We start from the raw sequence: 26,909 nt of genomic DNA, 5'->3' as shown, positions 1-26,909 counted from the left end.
TTTGCCCAAGTTCCTCGCTGCTGCCAAGTGGGTCTCGTCTCAGCTTCCGGGGAGCGGGGGAGGGGGGCCTCTGGTTCTGGAGAACCCCCGTCCCCCACAGGCTCTGGTGGGTGCACCACCCTGGACCTGGGGCACTACGCTGGCCTCCCCTCCCTCCCCCCAAGTCCAGGCTCCTGTTTAGCAGCTGGGTCTGGAGGGCGGGGGTCCCCAGCAAGGCTCCTGTCAGGAGGAAGGAAATTCGAAGTTTCCTGTGGGCAGGAAAGAAAGGGCCCTTCAGGGCGGAGGTGCCTCGCTTCTAATCTTCGGGTTCCCAGCTGTGCTCAAAGCCACAGGGAAAAGCCGCAGGGACAGCTGGCTCAAGGGTATGGGCATGGTGTCCCTAGGGAAGCACGAGGGAGGAAGGGTCAGCCCCAGTGTCCCCAGGGCCGCATCTGCCCCTGTGAGCCAGACCCAGCACAGGGCCACTGTCCTCGGGCTCCCAGGCGGGTGGGGGGGCTTCCCAGGACCCCAGACCACAGGAAGCCCCTGAACCTAGGTTGGAGCAAGAAGAGGACCTGCAGAGGGGGCAGGACCCTCTCTGGACTCGGTGGTCCCACATCTCATTAAGGTCTCCTGCACAGGGGCCAGCCTGCTGGAAGTCATCCCCCTCCCTGCTTTGTGGCTGCTGGGCGTGTAGATCCTATCGGCCCGGCTCCTTTTGGTTCAATGACTAATTCCCTGGCACCCGCCTCAGATCTGAAAAGAATGTGGACAAGTTAAAATCTGAACACGTTGTCGTGGGGCAGCCTCCCGCCTCTCCTGAACTGGGAGGCAAGGGCTGTTTGCCCCGCTGGCCTGGGCCATCTTCCTGTTGGGGATGGAGCAGGGGGGGACAGACCTGAGACCCCTGGTTTGGGCCACCTTGCTCAGGACATAGGATGCTTCTGCGGCCAAGATGAGGAAGGCTCCCTGCAGCCTTCAGTGGAGGCACAGGGAAGACCCTCCAGAGGGGCCATGCTCACCGCCTAGAAAAGAAAAACAATGAGAGCAGGCTGGGACTCCTCCCCCCAGGACCCACAGGGCTCTCAGCCTCCTGTGATGGGGGAGCAGGCGTACATCCCATGCTCATTCCTGGGCATCCAGATGGTGGGAGGGGCATCCTGCTGCCCCCCACTCCTCCATCCATCCCTCCAACTATCCATCGATCCATCCCTCTGCTCCTCCCCCATCCCTCCCTTCCTCTGCCCATCCATCCACACATCCATCCGCCCCTCCATCCATCTATCCCTCCCTCCCTCCATCCATCCACCCACCCATCCCTCCTTTCACCATTCGTCCCTCCATTCTTCCATCCATTCATCCACCTATCCCTTCATACCTGTACCTGCTCACTCTCTTGTCCAGCAACCCTCTTTTTTGAGGGGAGGAACCCTCTTGAGTAACCACACCATAATGAGAAATGCACTACACCCCTAAAGGGCGTGCTGATAATTTAATAGTAATAATAGTAATAACAATAATTTCAGCTACAAGTCCCTCATAATTAATAGTAATAACAATAATTCCAGCTGTAAGTCCCTCATCGGCTACTGATTGAGGATCCTGTGCCTAATGTCCAGGAGAAACGGAATGCAAACCGCATATATAATGTTGCATTTTCTGGTAACCACATTAAAAATGGTGAAAAGAAACAATGGAAATAATTCAAGAATTTATTTCACTTATCCCAAACTATGCTCATTTCAGCATGCCATCAATATAAAACTGTGAACAAGATATTTTATCTTATTCTTTTTGTTGGCACTAAGTCCTTGGAGTCGGTTCTCTATGCTCACAGCACAGCTCAGTTCACACCAGCTGCATTTCCTGTGTCCATGTGGGGATACATTGATGCCCGTGGGACAAGGTCTGTCCTTGTGGGGTCTGAAGTCCAGTGGGGAGGCATAAACCAGGGGGGCACAGAGCAGAGCTCTCCTGGAGAAAGGGGGTGTGAGAGCACTTGGGATCCCCAGATGGGCCCTCAGGAGTGAGTGGCTGTCAATCCCCCCATCCCCAGAACAACCTGGGCTCAGGAGAGACGAGGATCCGCAGGGTCCGTTGTTTTGTTTTCAATAGCTTTACTGAGTTACAATTTACTTACCACACAGCTCAGCTGTGTTCAGTTCAGTGTTTGCAGTATGCAGTTTGAAGTATGCCGTTCAGTGTTTTTTAAATATATTCACAAAACAGAATCATAGACATAGAGAACAGACTTAGAGTTCCCAAGCAGGTGGTAGGTAAAGGATGGAAGGATTGAGAGTTTGGGGTTAGCAGATGCAAGCTATTACGTATAGAATGGATAAACAATAAGGCCCTACTGTGTGGCTGCTGCTAAGTCGCGTCAGTCGTGTCTGACTCTGTGCTACCCCGTAGACAGCAGCCCACCAGGCTCCCCCGTCCCTGGGATTCTCCAGGCAAGAACACCGGAGTGGGTTGCCATTTCCTTCTCCAATGCATGAAAGTGAAAAGTGAAAGTGAAGTCGCTCAGTCCTGCCCGGCTTTTAGCAACCCCATGGACTGCAGCCTACCAGGCTCCTCCGTCCATGGGATTTTCCAGGCAAGAGTACTGGAGTGGGGTGCCATTGCCTTCTCCCTACTATATGGCACAGGGAACCATATTCAACATCCTGTGATAAACCAGAATGGAAAAAAATACGAAAAAGATGTATAGATGTGTATAACTGAGTCACTTTATTGTACAGCAGAAATTAACACATCAGATATCAGCTATACTTCAGTTTAAAAATGCACAGATACGTGGACCCATCACCACAGTCCATTTTAGAACACTTCCATAGTCTCAGAAGGGAGCCTGCACCTGAGCCGTCCCCCTGCAGCACCCCCAGCCCTGGCCGCCCCCTGCCTGTGTCTCTCCCCCGGGTCTGCCGCGCCTGGACCCTCATGTCAATAGAGAGAAGACATCTGAGGTTTTGTGTCTGCACCTTTGCATGGTGTGTTTCTCCTCTGGGTTGTGGCATCAGTAGCTCATTTCTTTCTGACGGTGGAGGAATAATATTCCATCACACGTACTCTGCAGTTTGTTCATCCACTTGCAAGGTGGGCAGTGGGCACTGGGCCCCCTTCGTCTTACAGGTGAGGCACAGAGGGTAGGAAGGCTGTGGCGGGGGTAGTACAGCGCTGACCAGGGAAGGAAGCTCAACGGGACAGTGAAGTGGGGTCTGCCCTGCAGGGCTCCCTGTCCCACTGGTTTACAGGGAGTATGAATGGCCCTGGAGGTTCAAACAGAAAAGGGATCCGCTTAAGGGATCTGTCCAATGGCAGTTTCAGCCAGGGCATCATGCCTGTGCCCTGATGGCCTCACCCAGTCTGGCCGTTCCTGATGGGGAGGGTACAGGTGGGCCTGGAGGCTCTGCCTCACTGCCAGACGATCTGCACTGGGTGGCAGTCTGCCACTGGGGCTGGGGCACCCACTTCGGTGAGGCACAGTGGGCAGGAGGAGTGGGGAGCAGTGGCTTTGCTAAGAACCAGCCACCTGCCGTCCGTCACCAGTCACCTCCCGGTTCCATCATCACCAGGGCCAGCCGAAGTTCCTCCAGGCTGGGCAGACCTCAGGGGAAGAGTCACCTCTCCAGGCTGGGAGGGGCCCAGGGGAATGCGTGCCTGGGGAGGAGTACTGAGCAGGAGGGGACTCTGGGTCATGGAGCCCCAGCCTCCTGAAGTGCAGAGGGGTGCTGAGCATGGGTTGCCCCAGGGCGGAGTTTCTCCTGACCATCCATGGGAGGAACTTGCTCTTTTATTTTTCACTGTGGAGAAGAGGACAGAGCAGGAGGGCTCCTCTCCCGCTGTCTGGTCCTGCCCCCCTCCTCCCACTGTCCCGTCCTCCCCGCCACCTCTGGTCCTCCCCCCACCCCTAACCCTCACCCCACTAGGGGGACTCCAGGCTCTCTGCCCACCAGACGCAAGTCCCCCAGTTCACAGTCCCCAGGTTATCACCCGCTCTCCAGCCTCAGTCTCCTCATTCGCAAGTGGGGGCGGCAACGCCCACCCCAGGTGGTGAGAAGGAACAGCTCCGCGGAGCGCAGCTGGCACAGAGAAGGAGCAGTTTAGCATTCGAGGTTAGAGCCGGTCTGGTCCCTGTCGGCTACTGTGTCATCCTCTGAACCACCTCCTGCTTGAAGCCTCCCCCCCCTCAGCCCCCCCACCCCGCCATCGGGAGGGGGTCTTCCGTGCCAGCCCTCCTGGGGGGCTCTGCCCTGCCTTGCCCTCAAGGCACTGAATCATGGGTTGGCACCCCCTCCCTTTGCTGGGGTCTCCTTTAAGCTCCTGGCAGGGACTGATGGTCGACCCCGCAGAGGGTGACCCAGGGGACACGCCCACACGGTGAGGCTGAGTTCCTGTTCCTTCTGTGTGTGGAGGGTGTGGAAGATGCTAGCAGAGGGGACTGTGGGGGTGGGGGCGGGGGCGGGGGTGCGGCATTCAGATGCTGATGGATGGAGGCAGCCTGTAGGGGCCCTTCGAAAGTGACTCTTGGCTCAGCCACCATCCAGCCCCCAACCCTACAGGGCTGGATCCCCAGAGCCTCTTGGGCAGCCCCTGCATTGGACGGAGCCTGGTGTGTGCCCCCTGCACCCTGGGGCACCCTCTTTCTGCCTGGTTCCCTGGGGCAAGGTCTCCCCACTTTGAACTGAAGGGGGCGGGGGGTTGGGGTGGCAAGAAATGAGGATGCTGAGCCAGGTGCTGCCCCCAGAGAGTGCAGCCAGGGCATCAGCCCTGGGAGCTGCCCCCACAGGCAGCTCCCTCCAGGTGCGCTCAGCAGAGCCCCAGGAGCCCTGGCACCCGGGAGGCTGATGGAGAGAGGAGGGCGAGGTGAATATGTCAGTTTATCCCAACACAAGTAGTGACCTGTCGGGGTGGGGGGGTACCGAGGAAATATTTGGGATGACTGAGCCGCTGGCCCTTTAAGGCTCCTGTAACAGGACACCTCCCCGGACGGGATGGCTTCCACTCTCCAGCCTGACTGTGTGTCTCCCCCTCCCTCCTCCCCTTCCCGCCAGTCCCAGTTCAATTTGCTGAGCAGCACCATGGACCAGATGAGCAGCCGCGCGGCCTCAGCCAGCCCCTACACCCCAGAGCACGCCGCCAGCGTGCCCACCCACTCGCCCTACGCGCAGCCCAGCTCCACCTTCGACACCATGTCACCCGCGCCCGTCATCCCCTCCAACACTGACTACCCTGGCCCTCACCACTTCGAGGTGACCTTCCAGCAGTCGAGCACAGCCAAGTCGGCCACCTGGACGGTGAGTGGTGCCCAGGGCAGGGAGGGGGTGACCACATACACCCGTGTCCGCTCAGGGTTCCCACCTGGCCAGGAGGAGCATCAGGCAGGAGGCGGGTCTCAGGGCTGGGCAGTCTGGGCGGGCCCAGCCCTTGGACGCGTGGCCAGAGTGGGCCAGCCTCCCACAGAGCCGCCCACAGCACCCCAGAGGGGATGGACATGTCCCTCGTCCCCCGTGAGGACAGAGGCAGACTGTTTTCATCAAGACTGCCTGGCCAGCATCCCTGAGCTTGGGTGGGGGCTGTGGTTTGAATTCTGTCCTGGGTGGACAGGAGGCTCCCACCTCAGATACCTGAAGCCATCTGAGCTCGGTCCCTGGGTCCACAGAGGCCACCTCCTCCAGGCAGTGCAAGGCTGGCGAGAAGCCTCTGTCGTAGGCATGTTTAGGCGTTGCCCACTCTGTCTCTGGGTTGTCATCTCCAAGTGTGGGTGTGAGACAGGAGGTCGAGATGGAGCCCCAAGGCTGCGGACCCCAGGCCCTGCCACAGCGCCCTTGGGCACATCTGCATGTTCCTACCCACCACCATCAAGATTTTGCCAACTTTGAGAACATCCCACACACCCATGGTTGCTGCTTCCCAGAATTGCTATTGTGAATTGCTATTGCCCTAAGCTCTTTGAATTTATGTTAACCCTTGAAACTGCCTACAATCCAGAAGGTAGAATCTGTTACTGACCCATTTATAGTCCAGGACTGGCCTTCCCAGGTGGCGCTAGTGGTAAAGAACCCACCTGTCAGTGCAGGAAACCCGAGATGTAAGTTCGATCCCTGGGTTGAGAAGATCCCATGGAGGAGGGCATGGCAACCCACTCCAGTATTCTTGCCTGGAGAATCCCATGGACAGAGAAGCCTGGTGGGCTACAGTCCACAGGGTGGCAAAGAGTCAAACTCGACTGAAGCGAATTAGCATGCATGCAGGATAGTCTAGACCGCCTTCTCAGAGTTATGCAGAGGCTGGCGGGGTGGGGTGGGGTGGTGGTGCTGGCGTGGGAACCGCACTGTCCCTACTGTTGGCTGAGAGAGAAACAGGCTGCCTGATGTCCCCCTGGGGCAGAGTAAAGGCTATAGAGACTCCGAGACCCCTGGATACACTAGCAGCTCACCTCTGAGCATTGGGTACACAGGGCATGGGGCAGGAAAGGGCACCCCAAGGACCTGCCAGTCTCCTGCCTGCCCCCAGGAAGGGAAAGTGAGCCTGGCTCTGGTTCATGCTCTGTGGACCCCTGGCAGGTCCTGGCCATGGGGCCACATCACCTTCTCCAGGAACAGCATCTCCGTGCTCACTCATAGCTCCTGGCAAAGGACCCTGGAGCAGAGGAGGCTGGGCTGTGTCCGGGGACTGGTTCTGGCCCCCATGGGAGTGCTGAGAAGGTGACACTAAGGTTCTGCCACTTTAAGAACTGGTTCCCACTGTCCCCAGTGCCCACTGGCCAGACTGTGGTTTTCCCACACTCTGGGGAACCAGAGATGGGGCGGAGCAAAAGGCAGCCTGGGCAGCCCCCTACAGCTATTTCTGAGTTCTTGCTTGAGCAGTGGGCTCCCCCAGATGCTGACCGATTGCTGAGTCAAGGCTCAGACTGACTCCAGGGCTTGCAGTGGCCAAGGGAGCACCTGGTCCTGTTGGTGCCCAGATGGCCTCATCTGCAAATGTTCATTCCTTTGCTCTATTGGTGAAGGAGATAAGGCTTAAATGGGATGGTGCCTGTGCTGCATGGGGCTTAGTGATGGCATGTCTTTATTATTTCCTTAGATGATGGGGGTGCCACGGAGCCTGGTCCTCCTGGACAAAGTTGTTTACCCAAAGCTGCACCTGCCAGGGATTCTTTATGGCCTGTGGGGTCCTGCTCCCCACACCCCTGCTGTGAGGTCTGGCCCTCAAGACATCACTGCACTTGCACACCTCAAGCAACAGGAGGCCCACTACCGCTCTTATTCCAAGTTCCCACTTGCTTCTTAAGCCCTTTCTCTCTCTTCTAAGCAGAAGGATCCCGGTCCCTTCTTCACTGACATTCTGTCATCAGGGCCCAAGTTGCTGGTTCTTAGGAGTCCTGGTGGGCAGCTTGTGGGGGTCCTGGCTCCCTTCCTTTCCACTGTTTGAGGATGCTGGTGGAATTTCTGTCGCATCTTGGGGGCTTGGAGCACCTGGAATGGTCTGAGCTGGTCCTCGGGGAGGGATGGGAGCTGCCCCTTGGTGCCTGGTTGCCTCTACCGTCCCCTGCCAGGCGTGTGACCTTAGGGCTGGAGGGGCTCATGCCTTGGCCACAGTTGTGCTGGCCCTAAGTGGTCGCATGGGTGGTCTGTCCAGGGCGCAGAGGAAGCCTCGCTTGCCCCAGTGGCTCTGCCTCCAATCTCCAGCCCTTCTCACCCCCAGAGCCCAAGCAGTGGATACCTCCCTCCCTCCCTTCCTCCCCACACCTCCCACCCTCCACCATGGCTCATGGAGCTGAGTGAAGGAAGACGGTGCTCACAGATCCCCTTCTCTGGCCCTTCTCCATGCCAGGGTAGAGATGGGACAAACATTGATAATGAGATTTTTGGCACCTCGGTTCTGGGAGCGGACCCCGTCCCCACAGGCTCTCCTCCTTGCCCAGAGAGGGGGCAGATGGGCAGCCAGCTCCTGGTGAGGACGGAGACCACTGGGCATCCTCCCTGCTCACGGCTGCGGGGCCCTGGCTGTGCAGGCACTGCCCAGACTTGCCGCTCGGGCTTGCGATCCTGGCTTCCGCTGTGCCGCCCGCTGCCCCCTACGCCAGCCTGCTGGTAACTGATAGATAATTCATATTTTTCTCAAGTGCAATTCCAGATTGACTGCTGCCTTCACTCCTCTCCCTGCTCAGGAAAAACACCCTCACCAGTCCCCACACGGCTGCAGCTGTTAATGGGGTCTTTGGCTTCTGTTTGGCCAATGCCCCCTGCGAGTCCCACAGCCCTGGATGGATCTGCTCTGACCTGTGTGCCTTAGACTTCAGGTCTCATACCCACACTGAGGGCTCAGAAGGGCCTGGAGCCCTCAGCTCATAGGATATGTGCACATATGCGTGCATGAAACACTCAGATATGCATGCACAAACACGAACACGTGTGCAGACACGCTCACATAGCACACATATGCAGACATGCACAGATGTGTGAACACACACGCAGACATGCACAGACATGTGAACACATGCAGACACGCACAGGCGTGTCAACACATGCAGACACGCACACATAACACACACATGCACACCACAGCACACGTGTGCACATGGCGTGCATGTAGATGCTGTCTGCACATGGGAGCACCTGTGCAGACATGCATACATGTTCTTAAACACGCACACGCATGCTGGTGCCTCCTGGTTGCTGCCCAGGGTTCTGACAGCCCCTCCCCTTCTCCAGGAACCGGGAGCAGTGGGTGGCAGGTAACTGAGCAGCCAGAGGAGGGGCCTGGGCTCTTCCTGAGACTGTGAACAAGGGGCAGGGCCCAGGCCAGGTGGGCGTGTGGCTGGCCAGGGCACTATCACAGGAGGTTCTGTAACCCCTGCCAGTGTTCGCTGCCTGTGAGCATCCCGGCTGGGGCTTGTCCATTTTGGGGGCCTTCTGCGCTTTGGAGAGAGACAGGCATCATGAGAGCTCACGGGTGTGAGTGAGGCTGGCGCCCTTGGGCACTGATGCTCTTTGGGCTGGTAGATGGGTGGATCCAGGCTGCGGATGGAGGTGCCAGGTTCCCGGGTCCCTGTTCCACATACTCCCCAAGACATGGCGGTTCACCCTCTGTTGACCTCTGGATGGCCACTCCCACCCCGGGAGCCCCCCTACATTGTCAGTGTGGGGACAGCTGGTGACAAGAGTCCCAGGGAGCACAGAGCAGCAGCAGCCCCTGTGAGGGCGTCTGGATGCTATAGAGCCCAGCCCGGCCTCCCCATCTGCTTCCAGGCTGAACCTGGGAGCCAGGGAAGGGCTGTCCTTGGTGTTCTGGAGGTTTGAGAAGGGGCTTCCGAGGGCAGAAGGGCGACTTACTGTGGTCAGAGCGCTGGCCCTGTTGGGCATCTGTGGTCACCTTGGGCAGACTGGGTGGCACTGCTGACGGCCCACAGGGCAGGCTGCCGTGAGGAGAGATGGTGTGGGTACGCGGGAGTGTGAGGGCACAGCTGGCCCCTGGGGGACCTATGGACAGCCCGCCAGCCTGGACAAAGCCCCTCAGTGACCTCCAGCTTCCCTCAGACTCAGTGGGGAATGTGTCCATTTGCCTGTCTTGGGGGTTAGCTGGCCCACGAAGGCCAAGTGATGCCCCTCCTAGAAGCACACGGTGGGGGGCCAGGAAACACAAAGGCACTTCATGGGATTCCTGGGTAGAACGGGGCTGAGTCAACACTAATGGATTTGGGAGAAAACTTTCCAGCCCCTCGGAGGTTTGCAAGCAGGAAAATAATAGTGGAGGTGTCCCAACATGATCGCGGTATCAATTGCGTTATCCTAAAAGTTTATGGAATGCATAAGTGGAATTAATACCTTTTACTGGCACCAGGAGCAATTATACGTATTTGAAACTGAAGGAAGAGTCCTAACACTGTGGAGATGAAACGCGGGTTATTTAGGGGAATCGGATGCACCACACTCAGGGAGGGTCTTCAGCAAACCTCACCCTGTGTCGAGCTTGGGGTCAGGGCTTCTTGTGGCTGGACTTGGGGCATCAGTGCCTGGCTCGCAGCCCGAGGTAGGGGTCACCTCTTCTCCTTCTGTCCCCTCAAGCAGCCAGGGAGCCCTGCGCCTGGAGGTCACAGAGCTCAGCTTGGGGACTCCTGAGAGGAGCCCTGAGTCCCTGCTGCTGAGGGGTGCTCCCAGGGCAGCTGCCACCTCCCACCCCAAGGTTCTTGTAGAGGAACCCCTGGGTTTGGGGGTCCATCTCGGAAGTGTGGGGCTGTGGAAGGGACACAATGCGATCCATGTCATTTCTCATCTCCTGGGACTTTTTCTGAGTTGGACACAGCTCTGTGAATTTTGGGGTGACCGGTTTGTGGATCAACAGTGCCCCTGCAGGGTCCCCCTGTGGGCAGGCCCCACCAGGAGCACCCTGGTACATGCTGTAGGCTCTCAGGGTCTCCCCACTTTACTGATAAGGCTTAGGTGGCCAGGTCCCTGCTCAAGGTCACCCATCAGCACAGGGAGAGAGGGGTTGGAACCCCAGCAGCCTGACCCCTGGCTTTCATTACTTAGCTTGTAGGCACAGCCTGTGTACCTCTGTGGGGCACATCTAAGGACTAGCCTTCTCCCAGCTCCGAGGGCTGGGTCTGCAGACACCCCCAGGACCCAGGGGACCAGTGGTAAGGGGAGCTGACCCCTCAGAGGTACAGGGCCTGCCAATGGCTACGGCAGGAAGCACCCAGGCCCCTAGCAAGCCTGTGATCACTGTCAGCGCGTGAGTGACAGCTGCCCCTGGGCGGGTGGAGTCTGCCTGACCACTTTCTCTGTCTGCTTCTTATTGACCAATGAAAACTCCTCAGGAGCATTCTATAAGATCGGGTCTGACCAGGCTCAAAAGTAAAAGTAGCCACAGGCCAGGAGAGCCTGGGGGTCAGGGGAGCTGGGCAGGGGACCCGCCCCTCTTCCTCTCTTGCCACACCTCAGCCAGGCCCGCCATCCTCAGCTCACTCTCAGGCTCCCTTAGCCCCCTTTCTGGGTGGGAAAGTGAGGCCAGAAGGGGAGACCCCACCTCGGTTTCTCCTAAAACCGCTGCTGCAGCAGCAGGGGGCTGAGTGCCCTGGACCTTGGCCATGGGGAACTCGGGATGAAGGTCACAGCTGAGCAGTGAGTGGGGGCTTTGTGTCCAAGCCAAGTGGGTCCTTGTGGTTGGTTGTCAGGGAAATCTGCTTTGGGGTTTTCTCAGATCCCGAACTTGGAAACCAAGCTCAAGTTCATGGATCCCTCAGAATTTCTAGGGCAGGAAAGCCCCTGTGAAAGGTACACAGGGTTGGGTGAAGTAGATGATCAGAGGCTGTTGGGAAAACCACTCAGTGGCCTGGAGGCAGAGTCCTCAGGATCACAGACCTACCAGGGCTAGGCCCCCTTCCTCTGTGGGGTCCTGGTGTTGGGGAGGGGAGCAGCCAGAGCCTCTAGTGCCCAGGGAGGATGAGCCCAGGTGGTGCTATGTAGTGGGAGCGCCTCATGCTGCGCTGCACGGGACCGGATGTTCAGAAGTCAGTACTCCCTGCCTCGGACCCTTCACTGGCCAGTTACAAGTTCCAGCGAAAACTTCGATTGCAGCCATCTGTACTAAAAGCTGAGAAATGGCTACCCACCGTGTCCAGGGCATGCAGGTCCCGGGGCTTCTCTCCTGCTGGCCGGGAGTGGGGTTTGTTTAGTGAAGAAATGCTCTCACTGCTTCCTGACTGGAGGGCGTGGCTTTAACTGTGGTTCCCAACTGGGGGCTTACCTGTGGCAGCCATGGCAGGAAGGTCAGAGGCAGGAGGGTGCTTCCTTAGGGCTCCTGCTGGGACCGACGTGACAGCCCTCCAGGAGGCCACCTTGAGCGTCTGCCACTGCCGTGGCCACTGCCCAGCCTCCCCTCCCTGAGTCCCCTCAGCCTCCTGCAGCTGGTTCAGCTCTGGCCCTGATGCCCCCAGGCCATCCAGAAGCTGCAGGGAGCTGGGGGAAGGACTGCCTGCACTGCACAGCCCAGTATCCAGAATGGCATGCCCACAGGCAGAGGCTCTGGGACTGTCCTGTGAGTGGAAGCTGGCCACTGACCCTTGCCTTCACCATGCCGACAAGGCCACGACAACTCAAAAAGGCACAGGGGGTAGGGTGAGCATAGTGGGGGCCTCTTCCCCCGGCCGTCCCGGGGGCCCTCCCAGCACTGGATCAGAGCTGGGCTGGTAGGCAGCCTCCCCACGCTGCCTCATGTCGGGCAGTTCCGAGGCCTGGCCATGGCCCTGCTAGCCGGGTTCTGGCCAGAGCGCTGTCTCCATGAGGCCAGCCTGCGGGGATACCCACTGCAGGCAGGGACACTGGACTTCAAAGGAGGCCAGCACAGACAGGCTTGCAAAGTCAGAAGCCAAGTTTGTGGGCAGAGGAACTGAGTTTGGACCCGGCAGAACCAAAGTTTGGTGCTTTGGATGGTGACGCTGTTTGTGCCCTGGGAGTAGGGGGTGGGGGCACGTCCTTCTCCTCCTCAGGGTTCACTGGGGCCACGGGCACGGCCGGCCTCTGGGCAGCTTCCTCTTCCTGGAGGGACCAGAGTGACCGAGGAGACAACAGGACCCCCTGTGTGCCAGGACCCCCCAAGCACTGTTCACAGGGGAGCTGGTGACTCGACAAGGCCCTTCAGGGTCAGAACTGAGGCTCATCACACAGCATCTCAACAGAAAAGTGGGGGCTGGAGCATCCAGGCCAGCTGCCTCCCCCCAGCTAGCTGTTCCCCAGCAATCCCCACCTGGAGACCCCTCACTGCACCAGGAGGCTGTCTTATGCTCCTTCTGCAGTCGAGGGAGATGCCCCCCCTCCCCAGCAGGACAGGGCAGGTCAGGCTCCTGCCTGTTGATTCCCTTGTCCTGAGAGGCTGGAGCTCAGCCCAGCTGGGATGAAGGGTGTCACAGCTGGCCCTGTGTCCTTGTCCACCTGCCTCTTTGAGCTACGTGGTCTTCACGGCCCCAAGTCAAGCCCAGTGGTGACAAGGGCTCTGGAGATGGAGCTCAAGGGCCCAAGGCGGCGCCACCCCAGCTTTTCGAAGCAGAGCTCTGTGTTGCTAAAACAGGGTGAGAGGGTGACCTCGAGGGGGGGGTTGTGTGCGAGTGGACCCAGCACAGAGAAGGTGTCAGTAAACGGTGGCCATGCAGGTGGCCCCGGGAGCCCCGTTGAGAGTGCAGGGCAACGGCGCCCACTCACGGGCCTCCTGGCCTCGACACCAGCGGACATGGCCTCCCCAGACCCACGTGGTCTGTCCCCTCTGTCTGGCCAGGCTTTGGGTGGGCCCTCGGCTCCTGCCCTGCTGGCCACCCTGCACAGCAGGCCCAGTGCCCACTGGAGCCTCTCTCTTGGGTCAGCTCAGTGCACTCCTGCTGTCCACCTTGCCCCTGATCTTAGCCCAGGACAGAAGCCACTTCCCCTGGCAGCCCACAGCCTTGAGTGGGACGAGGAGTGCTGGTTTAGGGGTGCAGCTGAAGGGGGCACACTCACTGAGGCTGTCAGGGGCCTGCAGCCTCTCTCTCTCTCCGGGGGACAGCTTCTAGAACACAGCCTCCAGGGCCTCCCCAAGATGGTAGTCAGGGTCTCTCAGCACCAGCACAGCCTGTTTCCACCTCCCGGTCTGCTGGGCTCCTGGCGAGGGGAGCCTGGGCCATCCAGGTTCACAGAGGTGTCAGCAGAAGCATATCCCACACCACCCCATCCCAAGCTAGGAGCTGTTGAGGAATCATAGAGGCCTGCCTTCTCTGCCGGCCAGGCACCGGCTGCTGCCCTGGCGTCCCAAGTTCCCTGGATCTTCCAGCCACCAGGCCCGCATCCAGGGTGGAGTGTTGGCCATGGGTTTCCTTGTGTGTGGGTTTCCAGCGAAGACCTTCACTGCCTTCTGAGCGTGGGTGCCCTGAAGCAGGCTGTGGTGATGGTCATAGGTGTCCCTGCATCCCCCAGGCCGGTCACCTCGCTGACGTCTGTCAGAGCTCCCCGTGTCCCCAGTCCCTCTTGGCTGAGTGAAGATGGGATTGTGGAAGTGGATCTGTGCCAGTGAGGGGGTGGCCAGAAGTAGGGGGCACTGTCCCTGTGGTGTGTGTCACCCTGGGAGGCCTCCTCCCTTGGAGGGAGAAAGGAGGCTGAACCGGGGGTTCCTATGAGCTTTGGAAGCTTCCTGGAACCCCACGAAGCTTCTTGCCAAGCGCTCTGCTGATCTACTCGAGAGCTTTTCTAGGGTGAGTGAGGGTCTGTGGTCTTGAGGAGGTCCTCAAAGGGTCCGTAGCCCAAGAGCAGGGAGAAATGTGGGTGTGAGCACCAGCGCATGCATGCACACACATACAGAAAGCAGATAAAAGTGGTCTATAAAAAAATCATTAAAAAAAATAAAGCCCCCACTGAGGGCCCCGTCTCCCAGAATCTGTTGTAACAGATTCACCCAAGCTGGTTAACGGTATTTGCGGTTTGCAAGACGCTACACGTCCCTGGAAAATGACAGACAAGTTATTATCACCTCTCCACTCTGCTCCTGCCCAAACCTGCCCATGCTGGGCACCCAGCTGCCGGGGAGCGGGCGCGAGGAAATTAACAGCCACCACGCCGCGCCCGCCACCCGCCGCCCTCTCCCCCATCACCCCCGCACCAGCCCTGCCAGGCCTGTGGCTTCCAGCCAGGCCGGGCCCATCGTGAGCTGGGCGGGGGACGGGGAGGTGTGGATCTGAGGGGAAGAGCTGGAGGGGGCGGGATGGGCACACACCAGTGTTTGGGAGAACCATTTCCTGCAAACACGAAGGAACACACGCATCCCCGAACAGGCAAGTCCTGACGGCTCCGTGTCAACAGCCGAAGATAAATAAGATTTTATCAGCTCGGAATCTGTTGAAACACATCCATCTAGCGGTCCTAGGGAAGGAGAGGCAGGCAGGAGGGAGAGAGGAACTGTCTCCACGTGATCTTTCTTACAGAACCGAGGAGGACCCAGGAGCCCTCCTTCTCCCTGCCCCGTGCCCAGGATGGCCTGAGGCCCCGGAGCTCTGGGAGGAGGGGGGGCTCCTTCATTCCCTCCAGGTCCCACTCTGCACCCAACCACTGGTTTGCCCCCAACCCCTCCGGCCTGCCCCCTCCCCTCCCAGGCTTCCCTCCTGCCCTGTAGGCCGGCGACTACAGGTGTCACCACTGATGCTACCAGGCTGCGGAGACCTCAGGTCTCGCTCCCTGACGCTACCGGGCTCTGCCCAGGCTGGACATCTGTGGATCCACCCCCTGCTGGAGTGGGGGCCTGACCTGTGTGTGTGCCCGAAAGCCACAAGAGCAGCCAGTAGGGAGGGCAGCACTGGGTTGGGGGCACCCCTATGGGGAGCGGTGGAGAGCCAGTGACTGGCCTTGCTAGGACCACAGAGGGAAGAGTGTTCTCTGCACCCTCACCGCTGGCCGGTGAGGCGCCCCAGGCGGCGGTGTGCTCCCAGCCGAGTCGGCTTTTGCCTTTCACCGGGGCGGTTGGGCTGCTGCTGCCCGGCGGTACCAGGGACAGCTCCCGGCAGCTCCTCCCAGAGGGTGGGGCGTCCTCAGCTCTGGCGGAGGTGGCCAGTGGGGCTGGGGCAGGCAGCCCAGGGGGAAAGGCTGTGTGGGTGGGGCGGGGGTTCTGAAGCCAGGGGGTGATCAGGGAGCCTGGGGGGTTGGGGTAGGGGGGGCAGCAGTTTTGTACCTCCCCAGGCTGCACCTGGAGCCTGGATGCACCCTGTTGTCTCCATTCCCTCCTCAGTGGGGCTGCCAGGAATGCCTGGTCTTGGTAGACTTTACCCATCTCAGGGCTTGGGTGGGAGCACAAGTCAGAGGGCGAATGGGACTCCCGGAGGGGGACCTGCACAGCCGACGGTCACGCCACAGAAAGGTCTGTCCAGTGGTTAAGGTGTCCCAGCTGTCCAGCCCAGAGCTGAAACTGGGACACAGTGGCCAGACCTCAGGCAGTCTCCCCTTGCAGACCACCCCCAGTAGTCCAGGCCAGCTCTCTGCAGTCCTCCGCATGCCCCTCCCAGTCCCGGGTCACCTTATTCCCTGAGCCTTCCGAAGGCAGGTGGGTCACCTGCAGGGGAGGAAGCCCCATCTGGGATCCAACAGCCACAGCAGGAGGCCATGAGGCTGCGTGGCCTTTGGGCATGAGCCGTGAGCCTCAGCTAAGTCTAGAGTTTTCTGGGGGTGGAGGGCCTCTCGGCTCATTTCCTTAATGAGCCAAGAGCTGGGCAAACACTAAGCGTTCAACAAAGGCTTGCCGAGTGGATGGCTCCCGGCATCCCAGCTTCTTACTCCATCACTGCTTGTGTTCAGGTCCCTGCAATCCAACTGAGGCCTCCCATTCCCTGTGGGGCCCTCCTCCACCAGGAAGACCCCCTGGGTAGCCCTCTGAAGCTCCTCCATGACGATGACCAGGCAGTTTCATCCCGAGACTAAGTGCACACTTGTCTCACGTCAGGGACGGACACTGAAGCCTCGTACGTGGGTGGACAAGAGAGCTGGGCCCTCGGCTGGCACCTGGAGTTTGCTTTGGGCTGGGCTAGTGCTGCCTGGGCACAGATCTCGAGACGGGGCACTCAGCTGATCTCCCAAACTGGTGAAGGGGCAGCATTTATCCTGATGGGGACACAGGAGGTCAGCGGTCACCTCCCTGGGATGCAAGCTGCCCCCTGCCGTGTGGCCTCTGAGCCTGCTGTCTAGCAGCTGAGGGCCCACCTGCATCCATAGCGGGTGTGCCTGCCTGCAGCAGTGGGGTTGCGGCACAAGTGGACAGAGCACCTGGGAGGGGACAAGCCCTGTGGGCATCCGATCCCTTCCGTGACAGGGGTACAAGGGCGCTCGTCCTGCAACCAGCGCCGAGGGAGTTGGGCAGGGTCCCCATCCCCCAGGACGTCACTAGGAAGACCCTCCCACTTGTTCCCCAAGCCCCCCAGACCCACTGCAGGGACAGGGCAGCGTTTCTGGCTGGGTTTCAGTTCATCAGAGGAAGGACAGCTGTGCTGCTCAGGGTCGAGGGTGCTGAGGGGCAGGGACCCCTTCCCCCTGGGCTCAGGGTGAGCTCCATCTCCCTTGCTCTTCCCGGACTTGGAGTGGCTGAGGTTAGGAGGCCCTGAGGGTCCACTGTGTCCCTTGGTGGCCAGAGAGGCAGCGCAAGTGGCCAGGGTGGCCTTCATCTATGGGTCATGGTGTCAGGCGCCAGCTTCCTTGGCAAAGGTGGGCTCAGACCTGCTCATCCTCTGGACTGCAGCAGCCCCGTCTCCAGCCTGACCCCACACACCATGGTGTGATGTGCTGGGGGCTTCCCAGAGTCTTCTGGCTGGGGTAACTCCAAGTCCCCTGGGCTTGTGGGGGGACCCAGGGATGTGGCATGGGGACAGGAAGCCTCCTGTGACTCTAAGAGCTTGATGTTCCCCACTGTCCCTGTGGATAGATAGGGCCATGGGCCCCCAGGAGCCAGTCACTGGAGAACAGCCAGCTTAGAAATGAGTGGACACCCCTGTTTCCAAGGGGCCCTTCCATCAAGGTCACTTTGGGCTCACGAGAGCCAGCCTGGGTCCTCAGGTGGGCCACCTGGACCCCTGGGCACTGGCCCTGGGGGTCCCTGCAGGTGGTGTGGGCATCATCCCATCCTCCCTGGGTCAGGGGCTTCTTTTAGGCATCCTGGGGCTCCGTGGTCAAAGCCCCCCACTTGCAGTGGCCAGAACCCAACTGCAGGGCTGGCCCCTCCGAGGATGGTCCGGGGAGTCCCTGTGCCTGTCTCCTCTGCACAAATGCCAGAAGACCTGACTCCAGGCTTTTAAACCCGACACGGGATGCTGCACCTCACCCCTCAAACCACTACAGCCTGGAGGCTTAAGGTCCACAGGCTTGAGGCACCAGACCTGGCTCCCAGCCCTGCTCTCCAGCAGCTCCTTCTCACTTTCCTATCCTTCACTATCTCCCAGAGTTCGTTCAAACTCACGTCCATTGAGTCGGTGATGCTATCTAACCACCTCATCCTCCGCCACCTCCTTCTCCTTTTGCCTTCAGTCTTTCCCAGCATCAGGGTCTTTTCCAGTGAGTCATCTCTTCACATCAGGTGGCCAAATTATTGGAGCTTCAGCTTCAGCATCAGTCCTTCCAATGAATATTCAGAGTTGATTTCCTTTAGGATTGACTGGTTTGATCCTGCAGTCCAAGGGACTCTCGAGAGTCTTTTCCAGCACCACAATTTGAAAGCATCAATTCTTCAGCACTCAGCCTTCTTTATGGTCCAATTCTCATCCTCCTCCTCCAACTAGTGAGATCCAGACAGAAAGCGCCTCCTCCCGGCAGCACAGGACACTCGGCACCTGCTGAGTGGGGCTGGGGAGAAGCTGGGAGGGAAAGATAGCCAGAAGTGTCCAGCGAGGGCCGTCATCCCAGGGCTTGGGGCGGGGAGTCCTGGCGGGGCGCAGCAGGAGGAGGTGTGACCAGCCTCACCGCGACCCCCATCCCCTGCAGTACTCCCCGCTGCTGAAGAAGCTCTACTGCCAAATCGCCAAGACGTGCCCCATCCAGATCAAGGTGTCCGCCCCGCCGCCCCCAGGCACCGCCATCCGCGCCATGCCCGTCTATAAGAAGGCGGAGCACGTGACCGAGGTTGTGAAGCGCTGCCCCAACCACGAGCTCGGGCGGGACTTCAATGAAGGTGAGTGTCCCCGCCCCCTCCTCTGCCCCTCTGCACCCTGGAGGGAAGAGGAGGGCTGGCCCGGCCTCCTACCTGGAGGCAGCAGGTCCAATGGGAGGGCGCGTGGAGTGGGGTAGGGCTGCTGAGTCAGATGCCCCGGGCATCTGTGAGAGCTGCCTGCCGCCTGCGTCCCCCTGGGAGGCCCCGAAGCAACTACGTTGTGCCCGGCAAAGGGGTGCAGCCCCTGGCTGGCAGGGTCTCTGAAGCGGCTCACTCCTCTCGGCAGGACAGTCCGCTCCCGCCAGCCACCTCATCCGTGTGGAGGGCAACAACCTCTCGCAGTACGTGGACGACCCAGTCACCGGCCGGCAGAGCGTCATGGTGCCCTATGAGCCCCCGCAGGTAGGGAGCCAGGCGGGGGTGGGGCACAGGCCCCGCAAGTCACTTCCTTAGTGTCCAGAGTTAAGTCCAGCTGTGGGGCTCCTCCCTCGTCTTCTCATCTGTCTGTCCATCAGTCCCTCCTAGCCTGACCCCCGGCTTGGGGGCAGCCCCTCCAGCCTTCTCTGGGCATCTGCACCCCCAGCTCTACAGCATGGGGTGGGCCCGGCGACCCCTAAGCCTCAACCCGGCCCTTCATCCCTCTTCCTGGTTCAGGGCTCTGGGGAGGGAGGGACTCAGGTCAGGGGGAGTCAGCCGGGTGGAATGGGTTGTGGGAGGCCCCCGAGGAGAAGAGGACAGACCTGCAGTCGGCACTACTTCACCCCCACCCTGGATCTGAGACCCTCCCCCAGTGCTGTAGCCAGTCCTCTAGGCATTCCCACTCCAGGCCTCATTCCTGCACCTGGTTCCCCAGAAGCCCTCGTGCTTCCCCACGGAACAGCCCTTATGTCAGTGGGACCAGGGCCCTGGGAGGGCTTTCCACCCCGGCTTCCCTCCCCCAGCCCTCAGCCTCCAGCCCGGCTCCACCTCTAGGACTGGCCAGGAAAGCAGGTCTCTCCCGCCCCCTGGTGGCGGCCACGTGCTAGGAGTTCTGTGAAAGGCCAGGTTTCCTAAGCCATTCTCCAGACCCAGGGAGACCGCGACAACTGCACATTTTGTGGTCCTAGGATGCCCCCGGGGTCACGAGTCCTAGGTCCGTAAACTTCCAGGAACCAGTGTATGTGGAGCCCACTCGGACAGCTCTGGTCCCTCCCTCTGCCAGAGCAGTGCCCAGAAGAGCCCACACTGCAAAACACACACCTGTGCCCACAGGGGCCTGTGCTCATACCCAGCTGCCTGGGCAACCTCCAGCCTGTGTCAGGGTGGGGAGGTGGTGGGGGCAACCGCCATGGCTCTCTTGGTTCCCACAGCCAGCACAGCACATGGCACTCAGCGTAGTGTGTGAATGGATAGGTTGTAGTCACACAAGTGGATGCGTGCATGGGGAATGGATGGATGTACGCCTGGGTGCACGGATGATGGACAGATGGTGGGTGGATGGATGGAAGGATGGGTGGGTGAAGGTAGATGGATGATGGATGGATAGGGGCTGAGGGATGGATAGATAGATGTATGGATGGATACATGCATGGATGATAGATGGTGAATAGATAAATAGATGGATGATGAATGACCCATAGGAGGATAGGTGGATGGAAGTAGATTGATGGATGGATGGTGAATGGTGGAAAGATGGGTGGATGGAGGCAGGTGGATGGTGAATGGGTGGATAGATGGCAGAGGACCAGAGGGCCCAGCAGCCTCTTGCCCACCGGAGATGTGAGGGATGGGTGCTTGGAAGCCCAGGAGCCCCCACACCTGTGGGTTGAGGCCACCTGCTGACACCACAGCCTCCCCGCCTCCCTGTGTGCAGGTGGGGACAGAGTTCACCACCATCCTGTACAACTTCATGTGCAACAGCAGCTGTGTTGGGGGCATGAACCGGCGGCCCATCCTCATCATCATCACCCTGGAGACACGGGAGTGAGTCTGCTGGAGGTGGGAGTAGGGGGGTGGGAAGGCAGGGATTTGGGCCAGTGCTGCTGGGGGTCTTGCTGGGGAGACAGCCATGACCTAGGAGGGATGCTGGCCCTGGAGGCAACTTTGGGGAGGGCCCCTGAAGGCCATGTGCTGGGAGGGGCTGCAGGGGCAGGCACCACCCTGGGAGGGAGGCAGAAGACCTGGTGTCCTGGAGCAGCTGTGCTCTCAGCCCTGAGCCCTGGGCCCATCAAGGCCAGTCCCGTAGGGTTCAAGGTGGGTGGGGAAGGTGGGCCCCTAGAGCTCACGGTTCTGGCTGTACCCTGGACAGCGGACAGGTGCTGGGCCGCCGGTCCTTCGAGGGCCGCATCTGTGCCTGTCCTGGCCGGGACCGCAAAGCAGATGAAGACCACTACCGTGAGCAGCAGGCCCTCAACGAGAGTGCTGCCAAGAGCGGGGCTGCCAGCAAGCGCGGTGAGCGGGGCGGGGGCAAGGGCGGAGGGCAACTCCGGACTGTCAGAGCCAGGCCATCCTCCGGACGAGCTGGACCGGTCTGGAGACTTTCAGGAAACATGCAAGCCTGTGTCCAGGGGACAGAGTGAGCCCCACCCATGTGGCTGCCCCCCAGTCCACTCTGTCCAGCCTGGGTGGCCGCTCCAGTTTGCTCATCCAAGTGGGTGACTGGTCTTCGGGCCTGTCCACGAGGGACACCTCAGGGAGGGTGGTGGGGTGGGGTGAGGGGGTTAGCTTGGCTCACCTGCGTGTGCCCCGCCTCCTCCCTGCCTGCTCACAAAGCCCCCGACCCCTGTCAGCCTTCAAGCAGAGCCCCCCTACCGCTCCTGCCCTGGGCACCAATGTGAAGAAGAGGCGGCATGGTGACGATGACGTGTACTACATACACGTGAGTCCCACGGCTGCGGGGCCCAGGCCGGGGCACGGCGGTGCTAGGGGGAGACCCAGGGCCCCGCGGGTGGCAGGTGCCATCCAGCATGCCCTGACAGCTGAGACCCCAAGCTCTGTGGATCCCAGAAAGGAGAACCAGGGCCCAGAGAGCTGGACTAGCCACAAGGGGAGCAGGTCCACTGATGGAGCTCCCAGAGCAGGAGGGCTCGTTACGGATACAGTGGTACAGTGTGCAGGGCGATGCAGTCCCCCACCCAAGGGAGCATGTGGGAGGAATCCCACAGCCTGGTGGGCCCCAGCGCATCACTGAGCCGGGAGTATAGGCTGCCCTGTGATGCGGCCACCCCAGCTCAGATAAACCCTCACCTGCTTTGCTAGGTCTGGTCTCCATGACGTGAGCTTGTTGTTTGTCCTTCAAGGACTTGTCTTGAGTCCTTCAAGAATGAGTTCCTTGTTCGAGAAGCCCCATGTTTGTCCAGGGCCCCCCCCAGTACCCCAGGTCTGCTGAGCTCTGAAAAGAGGGAGGGGGCAGTGTGGCAAAGACTCAGGGGTAGTAAGGGATGGGTGTGGTTTGCATGGACAGGAGCCAGCCCACCAGCTTCACTCAGACCTACTTCTGAAGAGGAGAGCAGGACCAGGGGACCCCATGGCTGCAGGGGCTGGGGAGCCCTGAGAAAGAAGAAGCACTCCCCTGCGCCAGGAGGTGGGGGGTTCTGGGGCCAGGCGGTGTCTACATATCCTGGGCAGGCAGAGGGTCCACTTGTCTGTGCTCAGGTGCGGGGCCGGGAGAACTTTGAGATCCTGATGAAGGTCAAGGAGAGCCTGGAGCTGATGGAGCTGGTGCCCCAGCAGCTGGTGGACTCCTACCGGCAGCAGCAGCAGCAGCTCCTGCAGAGGCCGTGAGTGCAGCCCCTCCACCTCCGCCCCCAATCCCAGTCTTCCGGGTCTTACCTACCTGTCTGATGTGGGGAAAGATGGGGCTGGATGACCCAGTAGGGAAAACACAGCAGCACCAGGCAGTACCTCTCCTCCAGGAAGGCTCCCTGAACTGCAGCATCTCAGCCTAGAAGTCTGCTGAGTGGAGGCCAGGAAGGGGTGGTCGGGGTGACAGTGACCCACCAAGAACAGGTCTGGTTCCAGGGTCAAGAACGGTGCCCCTCTGGCTCCTACTCATTGCCCAGGTCTTGCCTTTGAGTGAGTGTGGCCACTGTCAGGCAGGGAGGGTGGGCTGGAAGTGGGCACTCTGACCCCAGTGTAGGCGGGGTCTCCAGGCCCCTGCAGCAGGGGGCTTCACTCAGAGTGCTGTCCCTTCTGAGCAGGAGCCACCTTCAGCCTCCATCCTATGGGCCTGTCCTCTCGCCCATGAGCAAAGCGCATGGGGCCGTCAACAAGCTGCCCTCAGTCAACCAGCTGGTGGGCCAGCCTCCCCCGCATGGCTCAGCGGCTGGGCCCAACCTGGGACCCATGGGTGAGTGGCTCGGACAGGGTGGCTGGGGTGGGGAGTGGGGGAGCCTGGCTCCAGACCCTCCTGCCCAGCTCAGGACCGCTCGGGGCTCTTGATGGCTGGACCCTCCAGCAGTTCTGGCCGGAGAGCAGGAGGCATGGTCCCCTCTGTCCACTCCAGGTCTCAGTGGGGGCTGAGCCTTACAAGCCTCCCTCACACAGCCTGGGACACCTGGCCTGGCCTGCCCGCCTCTGACTGTCCCACCTGCTTTCTGCCCAGGCCCCGGGATACTCAACAACCATGGCCACACCCTGCCGGCCAACGGGGAGATGAATGGTGGCCCCAGCTCCCAGTCCATGGTCTCGGGGTCCCACTGTACCCCGCCACCCCCCTACCATGCTGACTCCAGCCTGGTCAGGTATGTGGGCTGCTGCTGGGTGCTGCCACAAACCCAGTAACCTCAGCCCTGGTGGCTCCTGGCCGCCTGGCCCCAAGCCCAAGGTAGGGCTCTGTGCCTGCTGCCCCTTGCAGCTGGTGCCGTCCCTGCTCCGCTGTCTGGAGAGCAGATAGAGGGAGGGGGATAGTGAGCCTCCAGCAGGTGCTTGGAAGGCGGGCACAGAAAGCCAGGGGCTCCCTGGAGGCTGCACCCAGGTGAGCATGGGCCGGAAGCTGTGGCCACATTGGGCCGGGTGGGGAGACCTGGGGGTGGCCGGTTCCCACTCAGACGGGCCATACAGCCAGGTTTTTACAAGTTAACGCTGCTCTGTTTCCCCAATTCTCTGCAGTTTTCTAACAGGATTGGGGTGTCCAAACTGCATCGAATATTTCACCTCCCAGGGCTTACAGAACATTTACCACCTGCAGAACCTGACGATAGAGGTAACTGCCTGCTGGGGCAGGCATGGAGAACCCACCCCCAGACCAGCCTGGGACCTGTCTGCAGGCCAGGGAACTTTCTCCTCTTGCGGTGCAGTCCCTCCATTTCCCGTCTTCCCGTGTAAGGGGGGCTGGGGAGTTTGGAAAACCCTTCTTCCTGCAAGTAGCCAAGTCTACTTGCTTACACCCAGCATCACGTAGCTGGACAGGACTTGCCCCGAGTCCCTCATCTGGACTTGAGTCTCTATCCTGCGGCCTTTGATCTAGGGGCGGACTGTCTCCAAGGCATGATGAATTCCAGAAGGGGAAGTCCAGAAGGGACCTGGTGCTGGTTTAGCTCAGCACTGTTTACACAGGATGGGGGCGGGGGAGGACTGAGGCCCAAACTGCTTGCCATGCACCCACAGCAACTGAATGTCCGGTCCCGGGTGTGCAGGGCTAGAAGTGCCCCACCCTTGGCATCCTGACCCCTGACCCACAGCCAGGGTTGGTCTTTGGGTTAAACCAGAGTCCCAGCAACAAGCACTCATAGGGCTTCCCAGATGACTCTAGTGGTAAGGAATCCATCTGCCAATGCAGGAGATGTAAGAGACACGGGGTCAGTTCCCGAGTCAGGAAGATCCCCTGGAGGAGGGAATGGCAACCCACTCCAGTATTCTTGCCTGGAGAATCCCATGGACAGAGGAGCCTGGAGGGCTACGGTCCATGGGGTCGCAAAGAGTCAGACAGGACCGAAGCGACAGCACAGTGTACAGCCTGGAGACGTCTTGAGTGTAATGACTGTTAGCTGGAGGCCGGGAGACACAGCTGTCAGCGGGCTGGATCCCAGGGCTCCAACTCAGTGGCCTGGAGCCTCCATTGGACCTGCTCCACAGTCGACCCTGGGACAGAGGCCTCCTCCCCCGGCCAAGGGATGCGGGTTTGCCAGAGGGAGCGGGGCCAGTGGCTCAGAGGGCAGCCTTGTCCTCTGTCCACTACCCTCTCTGACCTGTCGCTGGTGGCCCCACTGGACTAGCTGAGGGCCTGTTAACCCTGCCTCACCAATTGATGCGTTGCTTGGTGGGGTGGGGGTTGGGTGACAGGAACCTGAGGCTTTGCTTTGTCCTGAAGTGGGGGTCCCGGCCCTAAGGCTGGGAGGCAGGTGTCCTCCAGCACCCGGTGTCAGGGAGCTCCATCTGTTACTCTGACTGTGATCAGAGTAACCAGGCCCTACCTGGCCCACATGACCTCAGTGCCCCACTCCCACCCATGTCATTTCTTGTCTCTCCTGTCCTGTCGAGGGCAGAATTGGGTGTGGCCAGACCACCAGGCACAGGGGCATCCAGCACTGTCTACTTCTGTGCCCCCCACCCCCACCCCGGTGAGGGCTCCTCCCCTCCCTCCTGGTCCCCCAATGGCTGTGCAGGGCAGGTGATGTCCCTGGTAGGGGGAGGGCGGAGCCTGACAGCTGCTCCTGCAGGACCTGGGGGCCCTGAAGATCCCCGACCAGTACCGCATGACCATCTGGAGGGGCCTCCAGGACCTGAAGCAGAGCCACGACTACAGCGCCCAGCAGCTGATCCGCTCCAGCAGCAACGCGGCCACCATCGCCATCGGGGGCTCGGGGGAACTTCAGCGCCAGCGGGTCATGGAGGCCGTGCACTTCCGCGTGCGCCACACCATCACCATCCCCAACCGCGGGGGCCCCGCCGGGGGCGCGGGGCCCGACGAGTGGGCCGATTTCGGCTTCGACCTCCCGGACTGTAAGTCCCGCAAACAGTCCATCAAAGAGGAGTTCACGGAGAGCGAGGCCAACTGAGTGGGGAGGACACGGCCGGACCCCCTGCCCCCGTGCTACCTACGCGGAGAGCGGAGAGAGCGGAGTCTCGGCGGAGAGGGCGGAGTCTCCGGGCTGGCGGCCCAGGAAGCCTCGCTGGATGGCTGCTTCCTCCAAGTCACCAACTGGCCTGGGAGGCAGGATCCTTGGGCTGCGCCGGTGAAGTGGGGAGGACCCCGGAGCTGTACTGAGGACGCGCATCCAAAGTCCGTTCTCTGGGGGGCTCACCTTCCCTGCCTCTCCTTCCTGGGGGGCTCAGCTGACAACTGCCAAAAAGTGTTTTTCAATGTCTGGGTAGGGATGAGGGGCTCGGTGCTTGTCCCTAACACGTTTGTTCTCCAGTCCAGTCTCCAGATTACATCTCCGCCCGAGGCTGGTCCCTCTGCTGGTCTTGAGGGTCGGTCTGCCCCTTGCACCCTTGTCCACTGGTGTAAAGCCCACTGCAGCCACTTCCCATTTCCTGCCCCAAACAAACTCCCAAGTTTCACTGGAATTAGGAAGACTGGTCCCTCCTGGGAGGCAAGGAAACTTCGGGTGGATGGCCTGCAGCCAGGCCCCATGCCAACACCTCTGGCCACAGTGCCCTTCCTCCAGTGGCCCCCTGAGCACGGACACAGGTTCCTCAGACCACTGGGAATTGTCAACATTTGATAAAATGATGCCCTTTTTCTACATGTGGGTGAGCCTTTTCTTTTTTTTAACTTTCGTTCTGAACGTGCGTGTAAACAAAATGGGCTAAGAAAAGGGCCAGCCAGGTGGGATCCACAGCAGGGAGGGGTCAGTCACTTGCTCCCCCATTACGGGATGGGAGAACAGAGCCAGCTGCAGCCGCAGCCCCACCCTGCTCCTTGGGAGGCTGTGTTCTGTGTGGGAGGGGCCCTCCTGTCTTCACAGTGCTGAGGCCAGTGGAGGGGGTCCTGGCCTCTGTGGGCAGCTAGAGGAGTCAGCGGGCTGGGAGAGACAGTGTCTGTACCCCCCAGGGCGATGGGGCTGGTTCTGTCTGCAGGGAGCCTTCTGAGCCAGAAGCAGGACCACAGGGGATCGTGGGCGAGGGGATGAGGCAGGAGGGATGCAGGGAAGCTTGACTCCTGTGTAAGCTGAGACATCACCTGGTATTTTCCTAACACCTGTCTGTCCCTCACTCTGCATGGTTACCCGTGGTTAGCTGGTTATCATCTGAGCCCTCCTGTCTCTAAGTCATGGGGAACTGCAAGGCTCCCAGACCAGGGGCTGATGCAGACAGAGCCCTAACCGCTCTTTGGGTTCTTTCCCTTGCCATAATCCCCACCCTGC

General features: G+C 60.3%; 1 protein-coding gene across 7 annotated transcripts in view; it reads left to right on the top strand.

Moving 5' to 3' along the window:
• TP73 (tumor protein p73) overlaps positions 1–26,288 on the top strand; it is an 81,265-nt gene extending 54,977 nt beyond the window's left edge. For all 7 annotated transcript variants that reach the window (XM_059875752.1, XM_010813404.4, XM_002694119.7 and 4 more), the window contains 11 exons: positions 5,034–5,276; positions 18,456–18,642; positions 18,908–19,023; positions 20,474–20,583; positions 20,909–21,051; positions 21,390–21,478; positions 22,255–22,379; positions 22,800–22,948; positions 23,204–23,342; positions 23,710–23,803; positions 25,260–26,288. In XM_059875752.1, the coding sequence (XP_059731735.1) occupies positions 5,034–5,276; positions 18,456–18,642; positions 18,908–19,023; positions 20,474–20,583; positions 20,909–21,051; positions 21,390–21,478; positions 22,255–22,379; positions 22,800–22,948; positions 23,204–23,342; positions 23,710–23,803; positions 25,260–25,598 (1,734 nt within the window). In that variant the 3' untranslated portion in view covers positions 25,599–26,288. The remainder of the gene's footprint in view (positions 1–5,033; positions 5,277–18,455; positions 18,643–18,907; positions 19,024–20,473; positions 20,584–20,908; positions 21,052–21,389; positions 21,479–22,254; positions 22,380–22,799; positions 22,949–23,203; positions 23,343–23,709; positions 23,804–25,259) is intronic.
• The last annotated feature ends 621 nt before the right edge of the window (positions 26,289–26,909 follow it).

The sequence above is a fragment of the Bos taurus genome, chromosome 16, assembly GCF_002263795.3.
Source record: "Bos taurus isolate L1 Dominette 01449 registration number 42190680 breed Hereford chromosome 16, ARS-UCD2.0, whole genome shotgun sequence".
NCBI lineage: Eukaryota > Metazoa > Chordata > Mammalia > Artiodactyla > Bovidae > Bos > Bos taurus.
This window is presented reverse-complemented; position numbering and strand designations above follow the sequence as displayed.